Source organism: Hemicordylus capensis, chromosome 1 (assembly GCF_027244095.1).
Source record: "Hemicordylus capensis ecotype Gifberg chromosome 1, rHemCap1.1.pri, whole genome shotgun sequence".
Classification (NCBI taxonomy): Eukaryota; Metazoa; Chordata; class Lepidosauria; order Squamata; family Cordylidae; genus Hemicordylus; species Hemicordylus capensis.
The window spans coordinates 352,853,730-352,868,809 of record NC_069657.1 but is presented as its reverse complement, the minus strand read 5'-3'; the positions used below and the strand labels follow the sequence as shown (position 1 = coordinate 352,868,809).

Below are 15,080 nucleotides of genomic sequence, written 5' to 3'. Positions count from 1 at the left end.
GGGCAAAGCTTTATCTGCTAAATCAGTAAAAGTCTGACAGTAACAGGCACAGCCCACGCTTCCGAAAATAAGTTGGCAACACTAATGATGGCTGGCCATCCTTAGTGTCCCAGGCCCTGGTGTGGCCTTCTCTGTGGCCACCCCTCTTATTTGGAACACTCTCCCCGCCCCAGATTCATTTGGCCCCCTCCCTGGCTGCTTCTTAAGACCCAACTGTTTCGCCAGGCGTTTGCCCTTTAATTGTCTGTTTGTTTATTATTTTAATTAATTGTTATTGGTATTGTTGTTCACTGCCTAGAGTCTTTGGAGGAGGCAGTATATAAGAGAATTTAGACAGACAGACAGATATGATTTCCAAATGGTAGCTGGTCAGGACTGGTGCCAGGAGCTGGAGGACTCTGTAGCAAACTCCTGCACTGAGGCCCAATTGGTGACCTGCCCCCTGTAGCATGTGAAGGCATAGGAAAGCCCTGACACACCACCACCCCCGTGCCTGCTCCCAAGAAGAGGCCAAAGGAGAGTGGACAGAGCACCCACCTGCTCCTCTTTTATGTTTCCTCAGTAGCCAGGCACCATGGGAAGGAGAGTGGGACTCAGCAGGAAGATGGGTGCATGCACTACAAGGCTCCTGTTTTAGGCTGGCTGTAGCCCTACACACATATAGCCCTACACACATACCAAAGAAACATGCATACACTGAAATAATTTGTTGGCAGTCCCAGTTGCATACACTGTTAAGAACTTGTTTTCACCGTCAGGAATATCTGAGTAACTTCCATCCTTGGTGGTCAGTGTGCAGCAGCTGTGAAAAAGGCCAATTCCATGCTAGGGATCATTAGGAAGGGGATTGAAAATAAAATGGCTAATATTATAATGCCCTTATACAAAACTATGGTGCGACCACACCTGGAGTACTGCATACAATTCTGGTCACCACATCTAAAAAAGGACATTGTAGAACTGGAAAAGGTGCAGAAGAGGGCAACCAAGATGATCAGGGGCCTAGAGCACCTTTCTTATGAGGCAAGGCTACAGGACCTGGGTCTATTCAGTTTAGAAAAAAAGACAACTGCGGGAAGACATGATAGAGGTCTCTAAAATCATGCATGGTGTGGAGAAAGTGGATAGAGAGAAATTCTTCTCCCTCTCACATAACACTAGAACCAGGAGTCATCCCATGAAATTGATTGCCAGGAAATCTAGGACCAACAAATGAAAGTACTTTTTCACACAACGCATAATTGAATATATAAAGAATATCCGGAAACTGCAGCTAGTGCAAAACGCGGCAGCGAGGGTTTTATCCAGAGCTGCCCGTTGGGAACATATCACCCCCATTTTGAAAGAGCTGCACTGGCTGCCGGTTCGTTTCCGGGTCCAATTCAAGGTGCTGGTTTTGACCTTTAAAGCCCTAAACGGTTTGGGCCCGGGGTATTTGAGGGACCGCCTGCTCCCAAGGGTTGTTGCCCGCTTGACGAGGACATCTGAGGGGGCCCTGCTCCGGGTGCCGACAATGAGGGAGGCCCGGTTGTCGTGCACTCGGGACAGGGCCTTCTCTGTTGCTGCCCCCAGACTCTGGAATGCTCTCCCAGTGGCCATTCGTTCCTCGGACTCCATCACGGCTTTTAGAAAGCTTTTAAAGACTTGGCTTTTTACCCAGGCTTTTACATGATTGTTTTCTACTGCGGCTTCTCTGTGTTTCTATTTGTTGTGTTGTTTTTATGCCTGTTTTTATATGTTTTTGTACTTTTAACATGATGTTTTTATTATGTTTTTATTGTATGTTTTTAACTTTTGTAAACCGCCTTGGGGTTATCTTTTTAATGAAAGGCGGTATATAAATGCAAAAATAAAATAAAATAAAATAAAAAAATAATCAACTTGTGGAATTCTCTTCCACAAGATGTGGTGACAGCCAACAACCTTTAAGAGAGCTTTAAGAGGGGTTTGGATAACTTCATGGAGGAGAGGTCTATCATCGGCTACTAGTTGGAGGGCTATAGGCCACCTCCAGCCTCAAAGGCAGGATGCCTCTGAGTACCAATTGCAGGGGAGTAACAGCAGGACAGAGGGCATGCCCTCAACTCCTGCCTGTGGCTTCCAGCGGCATCTGGTGGGCCACTGTGCGAAACAGAAGCTGGACTAGATGGGCCATGGGTCTGATCCAGCAGGGCTGTTCTTATGTTCTTAAACCATGTAATCCCATGGTTCACTTTTAATCAGGGTTTGAGATCTGGAATGTTACATCTGCACTGGGGCATGGTAAAATAGTCTGCGTGGCTTATAGAGAAGGCTTTTCACAACCCATGAAATTAAAAATGTAATACAGAATTTAAAGATGGTGGCAATCTTATCAATAGACATTCTTAGTTGGTGATCACTGCAGATAAAAGTCTACTGCAGGGGTGTTTGGTTTTTCTTTACATATTTATTGCTGGCTTTGAATATTTGCAAAAGCAGAATGAGAAAGTAATTTCCAAAGTACATCTGACTCTTAAAGGACAGGGAAACAAAGCAATGGCAATTTTATCACATTAAAAAAGCTCTAAGAATATTTAACATTAGGATCAGATGCCAGCCATAGAGTTGACCGGATTAAATCTGGCACAGTTCTTGTCAAGATGGCACAGGTTCCTGCAGATGGAGCAGAACAATTTAATACAGCTGTGCATTTTGTTTTTTTCTGTTTTGTTTTTGGCCCGAATCTGAAACACCCCCATTTTGTTCTTTGTTCGAAATTACAAAATACGAATCCAAAATGTTTTGGAGTTTAAAAAATGGCCCCGGGGCAAAACGAGGGCCGGGGGGGGGTAGTGCCCAATGGGTGGAAGCTAACACCCAAATTTCAGAGGAACTGGGCAAAGGGCTGATTTTCAGTGATTTTTTGGAAGCTTAAGATTTTTCCCCTAGGGAATAATGGAGGTTTCAACAAAAATGAAGGTTTCAGCTTCACATCGGGGGGGAAAGGGGTGGCCCAGAGAAGAGTAGGGTGGGTGGTAGTGCCCAGTGGGGGCAAGGAAGCAGAATTATTTCAAAGGTGTGAAACAACAACAATGAAATGCACACTGCTCCACGCAGTGTGCACACTGCCCCACTGGCCAATGAGGGTAAATGCACACTGCCCCACTGACCAATGAGGGTAAATTTTACCCTTAAATTTCCTTAAAAGGAATAAGTAGGCAATTGCCAGCAGATCAGCCCATGCTTTCACTGGCCAATCTGCAGGTTGGAAATTCAAACAGATGCCAAAATTCAAAATGGAGACAGAAGGAGAAAGACTTCTTGCAATTGCAAAATGGAGTTCCAAAACATCCAAAACAACAAAACATTTTGTATCCAAAACAGGGCACAAAACTTTTTGTATCCAAAATGAAATGCACACGCCTACAATTGCATCACTATTTAATTGCACCAATATGAAAACGCAAAACAAACTTTAAAACCACTTAGCAGGATTACGATAGTTTAGCCAAATCCATAGGCCTAACTATGGGTTTTCACCTCTTATTTATTTTCAAATTATAACTGGCTGAAGGCTATATATTGGTGATGGAAGTTTTGGTTTCTAGAACCATTCTTCAACATAAATGCACTGGGATTTATGACAAATGCAATCAGGAAATCTTTACCTACAAGGTATCTGTCTGAGATTAGAAAGTTTACTTTCCTTTACAATTTGGGATTTCCTTAGACAATGAGTATAATTTCAAGTACAAATTGAAATCAGTATCAAGTCCCATTGAAATTGATGGGTCTTGACTAACTAGTCAGCGTGGTGTAGTGGTTAAAATGCTGGACTGAGGAGATCCGAGTTCAAATCCCCATTCAGCCATGATACTTGCTGGGTGACTCTGGGCCAGTCACTTCTCTCTCAGCCTAACCTACTTCACAAGGTTGTTGTGAGAAGAAGCTTAAGTATGTAGTACACCACTCTGGGCTCCTTGGAGAAGAGCGGGATATAAAATGTAAACAACAACAACAAGAAGTCATCTGGATATTGCCCTATGAGATCTCCAGGATTATTTCTCAGCAACTAGTAGATTTGAGCACTAGAATGCAAATCTGATCATTTTTGTTGCTTCTTTATTCATGCTTATTCATGGTTTGTTAGGCCAAAGCTAAAAACACCACATTAGAGATGCACAAATCGATTTGAGTTGAATTGATCTCGAATCAAGCCTATTCGAGTGATTTGAACTCTAATTGCCCTTAGAATAAAGGGACATAGACTATACTTTGCGCTCTACTTTGCGCTCGAATCAATTAAAGTGATTCAAGTGCCATTCTGGTGGGCTTCCCCCACCCAATTGCTGGTTGGTTTTCTGACACTGAGGCAGGTCTCACGATCAGTGAAACCCGCTTTTGCCGCTTTTTCACAGTGGTGCTGCTTTGGCAGCTGTTGCAATATTGAGAAGTAAGGAGTCATAATTTTGTGTGAGAGAGCAACTTGTGCCAATGATGTTAGTGCAGTGCAGACACTGAGGCTGGCAGTGGATTCTGGGTCAGTGATTCTTTTGGGGCCAATTTTGGACTTGGTGTTTGGCAAAAGGTGCTGTTTGTGTTTGGACAGACTGTGTGCTTCTGTTCGGTAATGTTTTTCAAGGCAAGGTTGCAAAATTTATGCACTCTGCTTGTTTTGGTCATAGGGAACAATGGAGAATGTGGAACACCCCATTGTTCCCCATAGGTTCTAGAGACAACAAAGTGGGTTGGGTGGTAGGGCATGATGAGTGCTACCTACCACCCAACCCACAAAAGAAATGGGCAAATGGGTTTGGGGTTTTATGGGGAATGGTTAAAAAATGCTAATAGCCCATTTGCGTTGAGTGGTAGATAACACTCATCATGCGCTACCACCCAGCCCACTTGTCCCTTGGACATACCCATGGGGAACAATGGGGTGATTCAAGTTCCCCATTGTTCCCTATGGCCAAATCAGACAAATCGATTTGAACTGATTTATCGAAACAGCCAGCAATGGCTGCTGTTTCAATGAATCGGTTCAGGTATTTTGCAATTTGATCTGAGATCAAATTGAATCGCAAAATCTGATCCGTGCACACCTCTATACCACATCCACACCTCACCCCAGCACTGTTCAGCTGTCCCCACTATATAGCGCTGTGCTTTTCCTAATGCCAGGGCCAGAGTTAAGATAAATCGAGCCTTGTCAAGCCCCCGTGACATCTGGAAAAGTGTGCCCAAAGTGTAGTCGCTACCAGCACTTTCTCTAGAGCTCTATGGCTGGAGCTTGACCGGGCTCAATTTCTCTTAAGAGCTCCACCCCAAACCAGTCCCCAGTGCTGGGAAAGCATAGCTCTGTGCAGAAGTCAGCACAGTAGAAAAATGGCTTCTTGCATTGAAGGGTTTGGGGGTTGTTGTTTTGAGGGTTTTTTGCCCAAGTGGCTCTCACTTGAAAAACAGTGAAGATCAGTGTACTAGATTCTACTTAATGGAGTGAAATATCTCTGAAATATCTTGCAGGCAATTGTGAGTTTAGTGGTGCTCCCTTATTCAATTGTACAGCTCCTCTAACAAGGCCTCTTAGGGCTTTAAGTTGCTCAAAGTTAGTTCAATTTTCCATCTTATTATGTTGCTGCTGTTAGTTATATCCAGGCAAGAGTAGGAAGAGGACTTGCTCTGTTCATAATAAAAGATTCCAAACCCTTTAATACTAGATGCTTGTGGATGTGTTACACTTCAGATATCATTAGTGACACAATATCCAGTCTCTTAAGATTGCAGCTTTGGAGAAGCCTAGCATTTATAAAAGTAATCAGATATGCCCTGCCTGTAATAAGGAGCAGATACATCATCTGGAAATCCTCTGCAGAGGTAAACAGTCCACTTATATATTACTAACAACATTCTCCACTGTACTCCGGAACGGCATTAACGCTTAGGACTAGAATTTCAAAAGCTCAGTGGCCCACAAACAGCACAGCGAAACACGGGCAGTTCAACATCACCCTCAATGCTGTGTGTGTCTCCAACACTGTTGGATTTAGAACTGCACAAACACAGGTGCGCAGTGCTACTCCACTGGAAACAATGCAAGTTGTGCTATGCAACTGTGGTTGCAGAATTCTGTGTTGGAGCAGAGCAGCCTTGTTCTGCATGAGCATGGATGGTATTTGAAACACACACACCAGCACAGGTGATGCTGAACTGCCCATGCTTCACTGCACTGTATATGGGCCATTGAGATTGAAAACTATCAGGTCTATAGCAGTATGTGGGTAGGATGGTATACTGGATTTGGATGGGAGACCTGGATTCAAATTCCCACTAAGAAACAAAGCTCACTAGGCAGATCCTGGGCAGCTTTCCTGGGATAGATCCTGGGCAACTACTTCACAGGGCTGCTGCAATGATAAAAATGGGGAGGGTGGAAGAAATGCTTTTCGTGGAAGAAATGCGGGATAAAAATAAATAAATCTATTTATTTTGGGATGAAATAAATAAAAGTCAGGTAGGAAAGAGCTCACCTGTTTGGCTCCTGGGAAAGAAACAAACAGTTTCAGATTTAAGACTGAGCAATACATGCCAATAAGCACTTCTACAAACTTCAGAATCTTTCATACCAAGCAGAAGGAATGTTGGATGCCTTGGGTTTTTTAATGGATTGCTGCTGTTTGATTAATTATATGTTTAAAATATGTTCAAATTCTGATGCTTCTAGACTCTTGTATACTGCCCTGGAACTCGGGAGATGGGTTTGATCTGCCTGTTCTGGATGGGGACACACTTTCCCAGAACGAACAGGTATGCAATCCGGGGGTGCTTCTGGATCCGAGCCTCTCCATGGTGTCCCAGGTTGAGGCGGTGGCTAGAGGGGCCTTCTGTCATCCAGCTGATATGCCAGTTGCATCTGTTTCTTGAGATAAATGACCTCAGAACAGTGGTACATTTGCTGGTGACCTCCAGACTGTACTACTGCAATGCGCTCTATGTGGGGCTGCCTTTGTATTATATTTACTAACTTACCTACTTTATATACCGCCCTTTCAAAAATGGCTCAGGGCTGTTTGTATGTAGCCTAGAAATGCAGCGGCCAGGTTAGTTCAGCACAGTTGGTCCAGAATGCAGCGGCCAGGTTTGTCTCTGGGTCATCTCGGAGAGACCATATTACTCCCATATTAAAAGAGCTACACTGGCTGCCGATAAGTTTCTGGGCAAAATACAAAGTGCTAGTTATAACTTATAAATCCCTAAAGGGCTTAGACCCTGGGTATTTAAGAGAATGTCCTCTTCTTTATGAACCTCACCACCCATTGAGATCATCAGGAGAAGTCCGTCTGCAATTGCCACTGGTGGCTACTCAGGGACGGGCCTTCTCTGCTGCTGCCCCAAAGCTCTGGAATGCGCTCCCTGCTGAAATAAGAGCCTCCCCATCTCTGACAACTTTTAAAAAGCCCTTAACAATGCATCTGTTCCCCCAATCTTTTATTTAAATACTGTTTAAATAGTTTTTAACACCGTTTTAAATTTTTAAATTGTTGTAATGTTTAACTTTTTCTCTTATCATTTGTACTGTATTATCGTAAACCACCCAGATATGCAAATTTTAGGCAGAATAAAGATATGTTACATTAATAAGTAAGGTGGGGTGGCACCATGTGCAGTGCCCATGGAGGCAGCCATGCAGGACTTTGCCCTAGAGTTCCCAGCAATATGGTGTGGGTTCACCTAGACACACACATACACTTTCTGAAGAGGCAGAACTGTGCAGCTCAAGCTGGATAAGTGGTGCTAGAATGCTCTCTTAGTGAACCCAAGGGTATCCAAATGGGGCATTAGATATTGGTAGTGTTTCAAATAGAATAAGGAGATCCTACAATATTCAAGGAAAAGGAAAAATGGTAAGCAAAAAAATGTCTGTGCATTATTGGCTTTCTTATCAGTGCACATGACAACTGCTCCAGGTGGTCAGGATAAAGCAAGATATACCAGAGGTTTTCTTCCTCCTCATCTGATACAATTTATTCTCTTGAGAAAATTGTCAGATGTCCCTGATCAATAATAAATTTCCAAAACCTGAGATTCTCAGCCTGAGAGAAAAGAAAGAGAGGCTTTTCTCACAATTGCCCAAAAGCCGGCTAAGGGAGCCTAGCCTGCTTTTGGCCGATCGTGTGCTGCAACGGGAGCCGCGTGGCTCTGGCAGCTAGCCCGCCTAATTACCCCCCCCCCCCGCTTAGACGAGGCTAACAGAGCAAATGCATCCTCATCTTTTTGGTCGTGTGTTGCCACGGCGCGTGGCGACACACAAATAGACCCCTGACCGGAAGGCTGCAAGCAGCCTCCTGGGCTTGGGGGTCTCTCCAGGATGCCTCGCATGAGCACGTAGGGCATCCTGGAACTTCTGGGGGCCACGCAGCCCCCAATCCCCACAGCTCCCGCCAGCTCTGTGATGGAGCCGGCAGTCGTGTGGGTGGTCAATCCAGCCACCCAGGGCTGCCTTTGGATCATCTGCAGGGAGAGTGGGCTAAACCCGCTGTCCCCACAGACCTCCTTTCAGTGCCTCACACTGCTCGTGTGACTTGCCTCAGAGAGTGAAGGAGCAATCTATTGCATTACCAAATTGAGAGCTGGTATAGCATCAAGAATCAGAAAGAGAAAGAGAAAAAGAGAAAAATCATTAAGTAAAGTGCATAAGAAGGGTCAGGTCCCTTTGGGCACATTCAGGTATTATTTTTATATCAGGGTAATGTATTACAATTTTGCAGTACTACATCAAACAAACAAAAAGAATTAATTCTGGGCAATATATTAAGCAAAAGTATTTTGTCAGAATTAACTTCCTCTTCTGAAAGCAGTTGCTCTCTAGAAAAAGGATATTCAAAGTAGGCATTAGATAGAAAATTCACATCACATAGCCATCTACTTTAACACTATTTTTCATTACTCATGCAGTCACTTCCAGCAAATAATAGACCTGATGAAAGTTAGTAAGAACAAGATTCTGTTGATACTGCCTCACCTTCACTGCTGAGCCAAATAATCTGAGCCAAATAATCACTCATGTTAATTTAAAACACAATGATGGAAAAAAAGAGTGTATACTTCTAGGAACAGCAGTATACATTAAACATACAAAGTACTGACAAGCCTCACACAAGTCCAAGTAATTGAGTTGGGCCAGATGTTCACATGAATATTTCTTGTGCAGAAAGTTCAAAAATCCCCAGGAAACCCCCCCCAGATGTTTCAAGCCTGTTGGTTGCATGCAGCGACTCTCACCCCAGTCAAACACAGCAAGACAGCAGATAACACAATGCATATGGTTGATCAGTTGTGTTTGACTTTGTGAATGCCCAATATACACTGAAGTGTGGTATTTGTTAAAGACACTTGTTTTGTACATTAGGCATACAAATGCAGGGCCATTTGCCATCTTCTTGCTTCTCATCACTCTACGACCCAAAGGATTGGGTCAACAGCATGGTTTGAGCAGCTGTCATTTCTCTCTTTTGATATACATCTGGGGTAACATTAAAATGTAGAGGGGAAGCCTTACAAGTCCAGACTTAAATGGGCAAGGATTCAATCTGAGTTGGTTTCACCTGATCTCCCAAGGATGGAGGAAGAGAGCTGCAGGATTGACTCAGACAGGAAGTCTCCCTTGCAGCCACGTAAGTACTGACGTCTGAAAATTACTAACCTTCATCACTTCTACCTGCAGGTCTTCATTGAGGTAAGGAGTCACTCTGACTGCATTCAGCATCTGATTAAGCAACTGCTTGTCATCTGAGTTTGTTTCCATGGTTACAAATCTCTCCTCAGACAGTAGCTTCTGGAAAGAGAAATGGGGTAGTTCAATCTCAGAGACTCTCGATTTCCTTGCTGTTTTAAAGAATCATTTACAACCCAAACACCCTGTTTTTCAAACCCTCTACCACCACCACCACCTCAGTTTTGATGCAGGCTTAAGACCTAGTTGACATGTGCATTTACATCTCTTGATTATTTAAGTGATTTAACATTATGATCAGTCTCACACCTCTCTCTATAGGTTCCTTCTGTGATAGACTGGAATACTAGCTCCTCCAAAAGAGGAAAAATGTATTATTCAAAGTGTTCAGCATTCTTTGCATATGGATGTACAAAAGCAGCAATATCCTCCAGGTTGAACCCCTTTGGTTTAATGGGGCGACTAGGCCATCTTCAGGACCTTCTGCTGAAAGGTTGCATTGCCTGAGGATATACGATTGTAGTGCCCAATAAAGGCACCTCTGATGTTGGCCTTACACGTCTCCTAGTAACCTCCCACAAAAGGCTGCTGAGGGTCACTATCCCCACACTAAGGGGTGTGTGAGGGGCATCCCATTCCTCTGTGGGCATCCACTATAACTTTCTTCTAGGTACCAGTTTCCCCATGGAAATTTTTTAAAAGACAAATTAAAGTCTTTGGATTCTATCGGTCAATTACAACTGCAAGGTCCTTTCATGTCTAAATTGTTCAAATAATACTGTGACACAGCAGAAGCACAAAAATATTGGGAGAATCAATTCTCAAGACCTATGAAAAATAGAATAACTTCAGTGTGAATGCTAGACAAACCTGAGCACCACCTCATCCTTAGGAAACTATACCACTCTCCATCAGCAAATATTGCACAACCACCTGAGTTGGTTATGCATGTAAGATCTGGGGGTGGGTGTGATCTGTAGTCCCTTTTCAAAGGTCACGGCAAGATGGTATGTCACAATCTACTCAGTAGAAACCCAACTGCACTTAATCCTCCCCACATTTTGTTGTCAAATATACTTCAAAGATACAACTAAACCCCTATCTCCCCTTCCCTAAAAATGGGGCAAGCGCACAGTGTTCACGCACTCTCCCTCCATTTACTCTGCTGCTAGAAATGTCTTTGCACAAAGGCAGCTGCATAAGGCCCAGGGACTGTGACAGGCCTTTCGTAGCCAATGAGTACCAAAAACCATGTTAGATGGGGTGCTATAATATGCATACAATCTAAGATGGGATGAAATTGACCCTAAATTACTTTTAATTTAACAAATTAACATTTCCTTAGAACCCCGAATGTCTGCAGGGCAGTTGCTTTCAAGATTCACAAGCCCACTCAAATGCAGCCATCCCCATATACCTGCATCCCTGCTAGAGCGTGCTGGGCCAGCTTCACATTTTTGCTTTCCAAAGCAAGCTGCAATGGAAGAAGACATTTCTCCCTGGTATGCAAAGAAAGAGAAACATTGTTCAAAAGCCAGCACCGCACAACGACTTGTTCACGTTCACATGTTGCTTTTGAGAGAAATTCCAGTGTGTTTTACCTTTTCACGAATGTTGTCTGAATTTTCTCAGGGTTGTACAAAGCTATACAGCAATATGGAACTCCTCTCCCAACATCTGGGCATGATATTGAGTTAATGTGACAAACATTCAAATATATACCAGAGACAGTTATGTTTTGGATACACACATAACAGTGATTTAGATTACATGCCCTTCCAGTCATCAAAAAAGGAATCCCCTCACAAACACCCCCTTCCTAACTTGTTTTAGATATACAGTGCAAAATTGTGCATACATTATTAGAAACCATGCATAGTGGTCATACCGAGGGCTACTAGTATGGGGAACTGACATTCAAGTTAGAGACCAAGATAGCATAATTGGGGTCAGCAAGCATAAATCAGCTGTTACACAGCACACAATAGTTTGGTGCCTAGAGAAAAAAAAATATCCAAACAGTATCCCACATGATGGTAAAGTTATAATAATAAATACTAGCTGAGCTGCACTCAGAGCATCTGCACCTCTAGTTCACCTGCCACCACTTTCTCCCGCCACCGCTTTTTGGCCCACCCAACGTCAGTCTTCTCCCCCCACCTGCCCAGCCGCATCATCCATCTTCTTCCCCCACCCACCCTCCGCCTTCTTTGCCCACCTGCGCCACCCGTCTTCCTCCCCTGCTCACCGTCCTCCGACTTCGTCTTCTTCCCTCCCGCCCCCATTTATTTATTATTTATTTATTCATTTGATTTTTTTAAAAAATGTCATTTTCTTTCGCCAGCCGCCCCAGTTTTCTTTGCTTGCCAGCCGGCCGGCAGCTACCACCACCACTTTCACCTGCGTCCCCATCACTATCCAGGCAACTACTCACGAATTATCACGAGAGCTGCCACACATGGGATTAGCTATGGGTATGCCTTAGAGAAATATATAAAGAAGATTATTGAGAATTTGCTGCTCCTTAATGGTAAGCCCCAAACCTGGGGCATGAAGTAGACCATCTCAACCTATCTAATGGTGAGGTCAGCCTTGGCAGTAAAATTAGGTAGGAGTGGGTAGGAAATGAAGTCTGCTATTGATGACAATCTGAATTAATAAATCAGCTCATGGGCAGGGCCCAGTCTAACCTTCAGAGACTGAAGGCACACTACTACACTCCACTTAATCTTGTCTTTGCTGCGAGCTCAGCTATCCAGACTTTAAAATCCACTAGCTAGATTCTGCTCTGTAGGAAGGGAAACCAAGTATTTAAACCTTTCTATCCATTTCAAAACTTTCAGGTCATTTTGACAAGCATAAAAGGTGTTGCAAGTGCACTCACACACATAGCATCTGTGTCTTGGATTTCTGAATATTGCTGCATGCTCTAACTTGTCTCACCCCCAGCGATAGTGTCTTAAGAGATACAGGTGATGATTCATTACAAGTTCTAATCACAACCAACATTTTCATTGCTTGGCAATCACCCAAATTTCCACTTTTCCATAACAGAGGAAGCCGCAGGCACGGAGCCAGCCGAATGGCAACCTGTGTCTGGCCCCACCCAGCAGCCCCTCCAGTGACACCCTGTGTGTGTGTAATGTCACACGCACGGGGGTATGACATCACATTCAGGAGAGCCCGAACAAGTTCTCCCCCTGTTGTTTCATGCAGCACTTGCTGCCTGACAGCATTTATTTCCCTTTCTCTCCCTCCAGAGAGGGAGAGAAAGGGAAATAAACGCTGACAGGTAACAAGCGCTGGCTGAAACGACAGGGGGAGAGTGCACTCAGGCTCTCTGGAGCCCGAGGCCACACCCCAGTGCGCATGACGTCATGCACAATGGGGGCTTTCGGTGACCTTTTTCATTGACAGCCCAGGTTCTCTGAACCCATTCGGTTGATGGTGGCTACGCCCCTGGGAAGCAGGCAGATTCCAATAAAACCGAGTCTGCTAGTGCCTCATTACAACTGAAAGCCATGTAAAGCTGTATGGCTCATTGCATAGCTCCTGTGCATTTCAGCAGAACGCCCACCATCTGCAGACATATTCTTTAATTGATAAAAATTAGATTTCTTAGTAAATCTCTGAAGCAGAGCACAACACTAACAAAATAGATTAAAAACAAGGACTGATTCAATTAGTGAGCTTCCTATTCTTGAGAAAAGCACTTAGCTGAAGATCTGATTAATGCTACTGTCGCTTCTCTATTTCCATTACAGCATCAACAAAATGAACGCCATTATTTCATTTCCTGTCTTTATCAGTGAGATTGTTTTTATCATCAGTCTCTTAATCGTAAAACATCTAGCACCTGGCCAATCAAGAGTGCAGTATTCCTGGAGGTTTAATTTTAAAACTGAAATTCTGTTATGAAATGAGAAGAGTCCATTCTTTTCTCCACCACAGTTCCCCTTTCTTACTTTACCTTACAAGGAAAGGGATTGACCATTTATTTTGGCTTTTTTTTTTTTTAACTTTTTGGTAAAAGCATCCCATGACTATGCTATGCTATGCATAGCTATGCTATGACTATTAGTTGTGCATATTATACAGACATATCCACACTAGCGTTGTTCACCATTAGAACTGACCACATATATTAGGTTTTGTTTCTTAAGGCTGCAACCCTATGCACACTTACCCCTGCTAATTAGCCATAGGGGTGCCTTTTAAAGTGGTGGCTATCTCATATGTAGCAGTGAAATAGCAACCCAGCTATTTAACCCATCATAACTGGCTGGTCATGGACCGTAATGAATGAATGAATGAATGAATGATGATGATGATGATGATGATAACCCATCATAATGTCCCACATGTTGTTTTTAGACTGCGAGTCCCTTTGGGACAGGGAATCACTGTCTCATTCCTTTTGCTATGTTGCAAAACTGCTTGGAGATTTTGTTGTTGTTGAAAGGAAGAATAATAATAATTTATATCTATTTAGAAATAAAGGACTAAGGTAGGAACAAATGAAATTTAAGGGAAATCTGTGGTAAAGCGCTTTAATGAGCCATGCCTATCTTTTAACATCTACATTCTAAGATATTTTAAGAGGATAAGCCAAATATTACCAGTTTTTCACTACGCTTGTTATTTAACAACATTTTACACAAAATCTCAGTTTTCAACACCTCACTTATATTAGAACCCAAACTGGTGTCTACTAAAAGGCACACAAACAAGAAAGGGGGTGGGGGAATCATCATACTTCCTCAAGTAGCAAGAAGTGTCAAAGTCAGTTTTGAGAGAGTTCTGTTCATTTACAGTGTTTTGTATTATTGGGTTGTTTACCAATATACAAGCTGAGTAGGGAGGAAGAGGGGAGAAGACAGAAATCCAGACAGACAATGATCCTGCTTAAAAGAAAAGCATGCAACCCAGCTTCTTTCCAGCCAGCTGAAACAGTTTGAACAACCACAACCAGGGGCTCAAGGTTGACTAGAGCCCCTGGTGGCGCAGTGGTAAAACTGCCGCCCTGTAACCAGAAGGTTACAAGTTCGATCCTGACCAGGGGCTCAAGGTTGACTCAGCCTTCCAGCCTTCCGAGGTCAGTAAAATGAATACCCAGAATGTTGGGGGCAATATGCTAAAATCATTGTAAACCGCTTAGAGAGCTCTGGCTATAGAGCGGTATATAAATGTAAGTGCTATTGCTATATGTGACCTGGAAATCCTGATAAGTGTACACGCTCGTATATAGTCTACCCTTCATGTTTACTGCAGGAAATAACAGTGTAACACAGGTATACAGGCAGCAAACACTTTTGCTGCATTAATTGTAGAGCTGCCCTAATTCTGTAAAGGATGTAATGTTTTAGATTAGAATGACTACAGGACAGCA

The 15,080-nt window shown here is 43.4% G+C and overlaps 1 protein-coding gene across 3 annotated transcripts in view; it reads right to left on the bottom strand.

The window, feature by feature from the left end:
* ARFGEF3 (ARFGEF family member 3) overlaps positions 1–15,080 on the bottom strand; it is a 131,867-nt gene that overhangs the window by 95,544 nt on the left and 21,243 nt on the right. For all 3 annotated transcript variants that reach the window (XM_053289176.1, XM_053289145.1, XM_053289156.1), the window contains exons 3-4: positions 11,109–11,190; positions 9,662–9,793 (exon numbers count right to left, since the gene is read on the bottom strand). In XM_053289176.1, the coding sequence (XP_053145151.1) occupies positions 9,662–9,793; positions 11,109–11,190 (214 nt within the window). The remainder of the gene's footprint in view (positions 1–9,661; positions 9,794–11,108; positions 11,191–15,080) is intronic.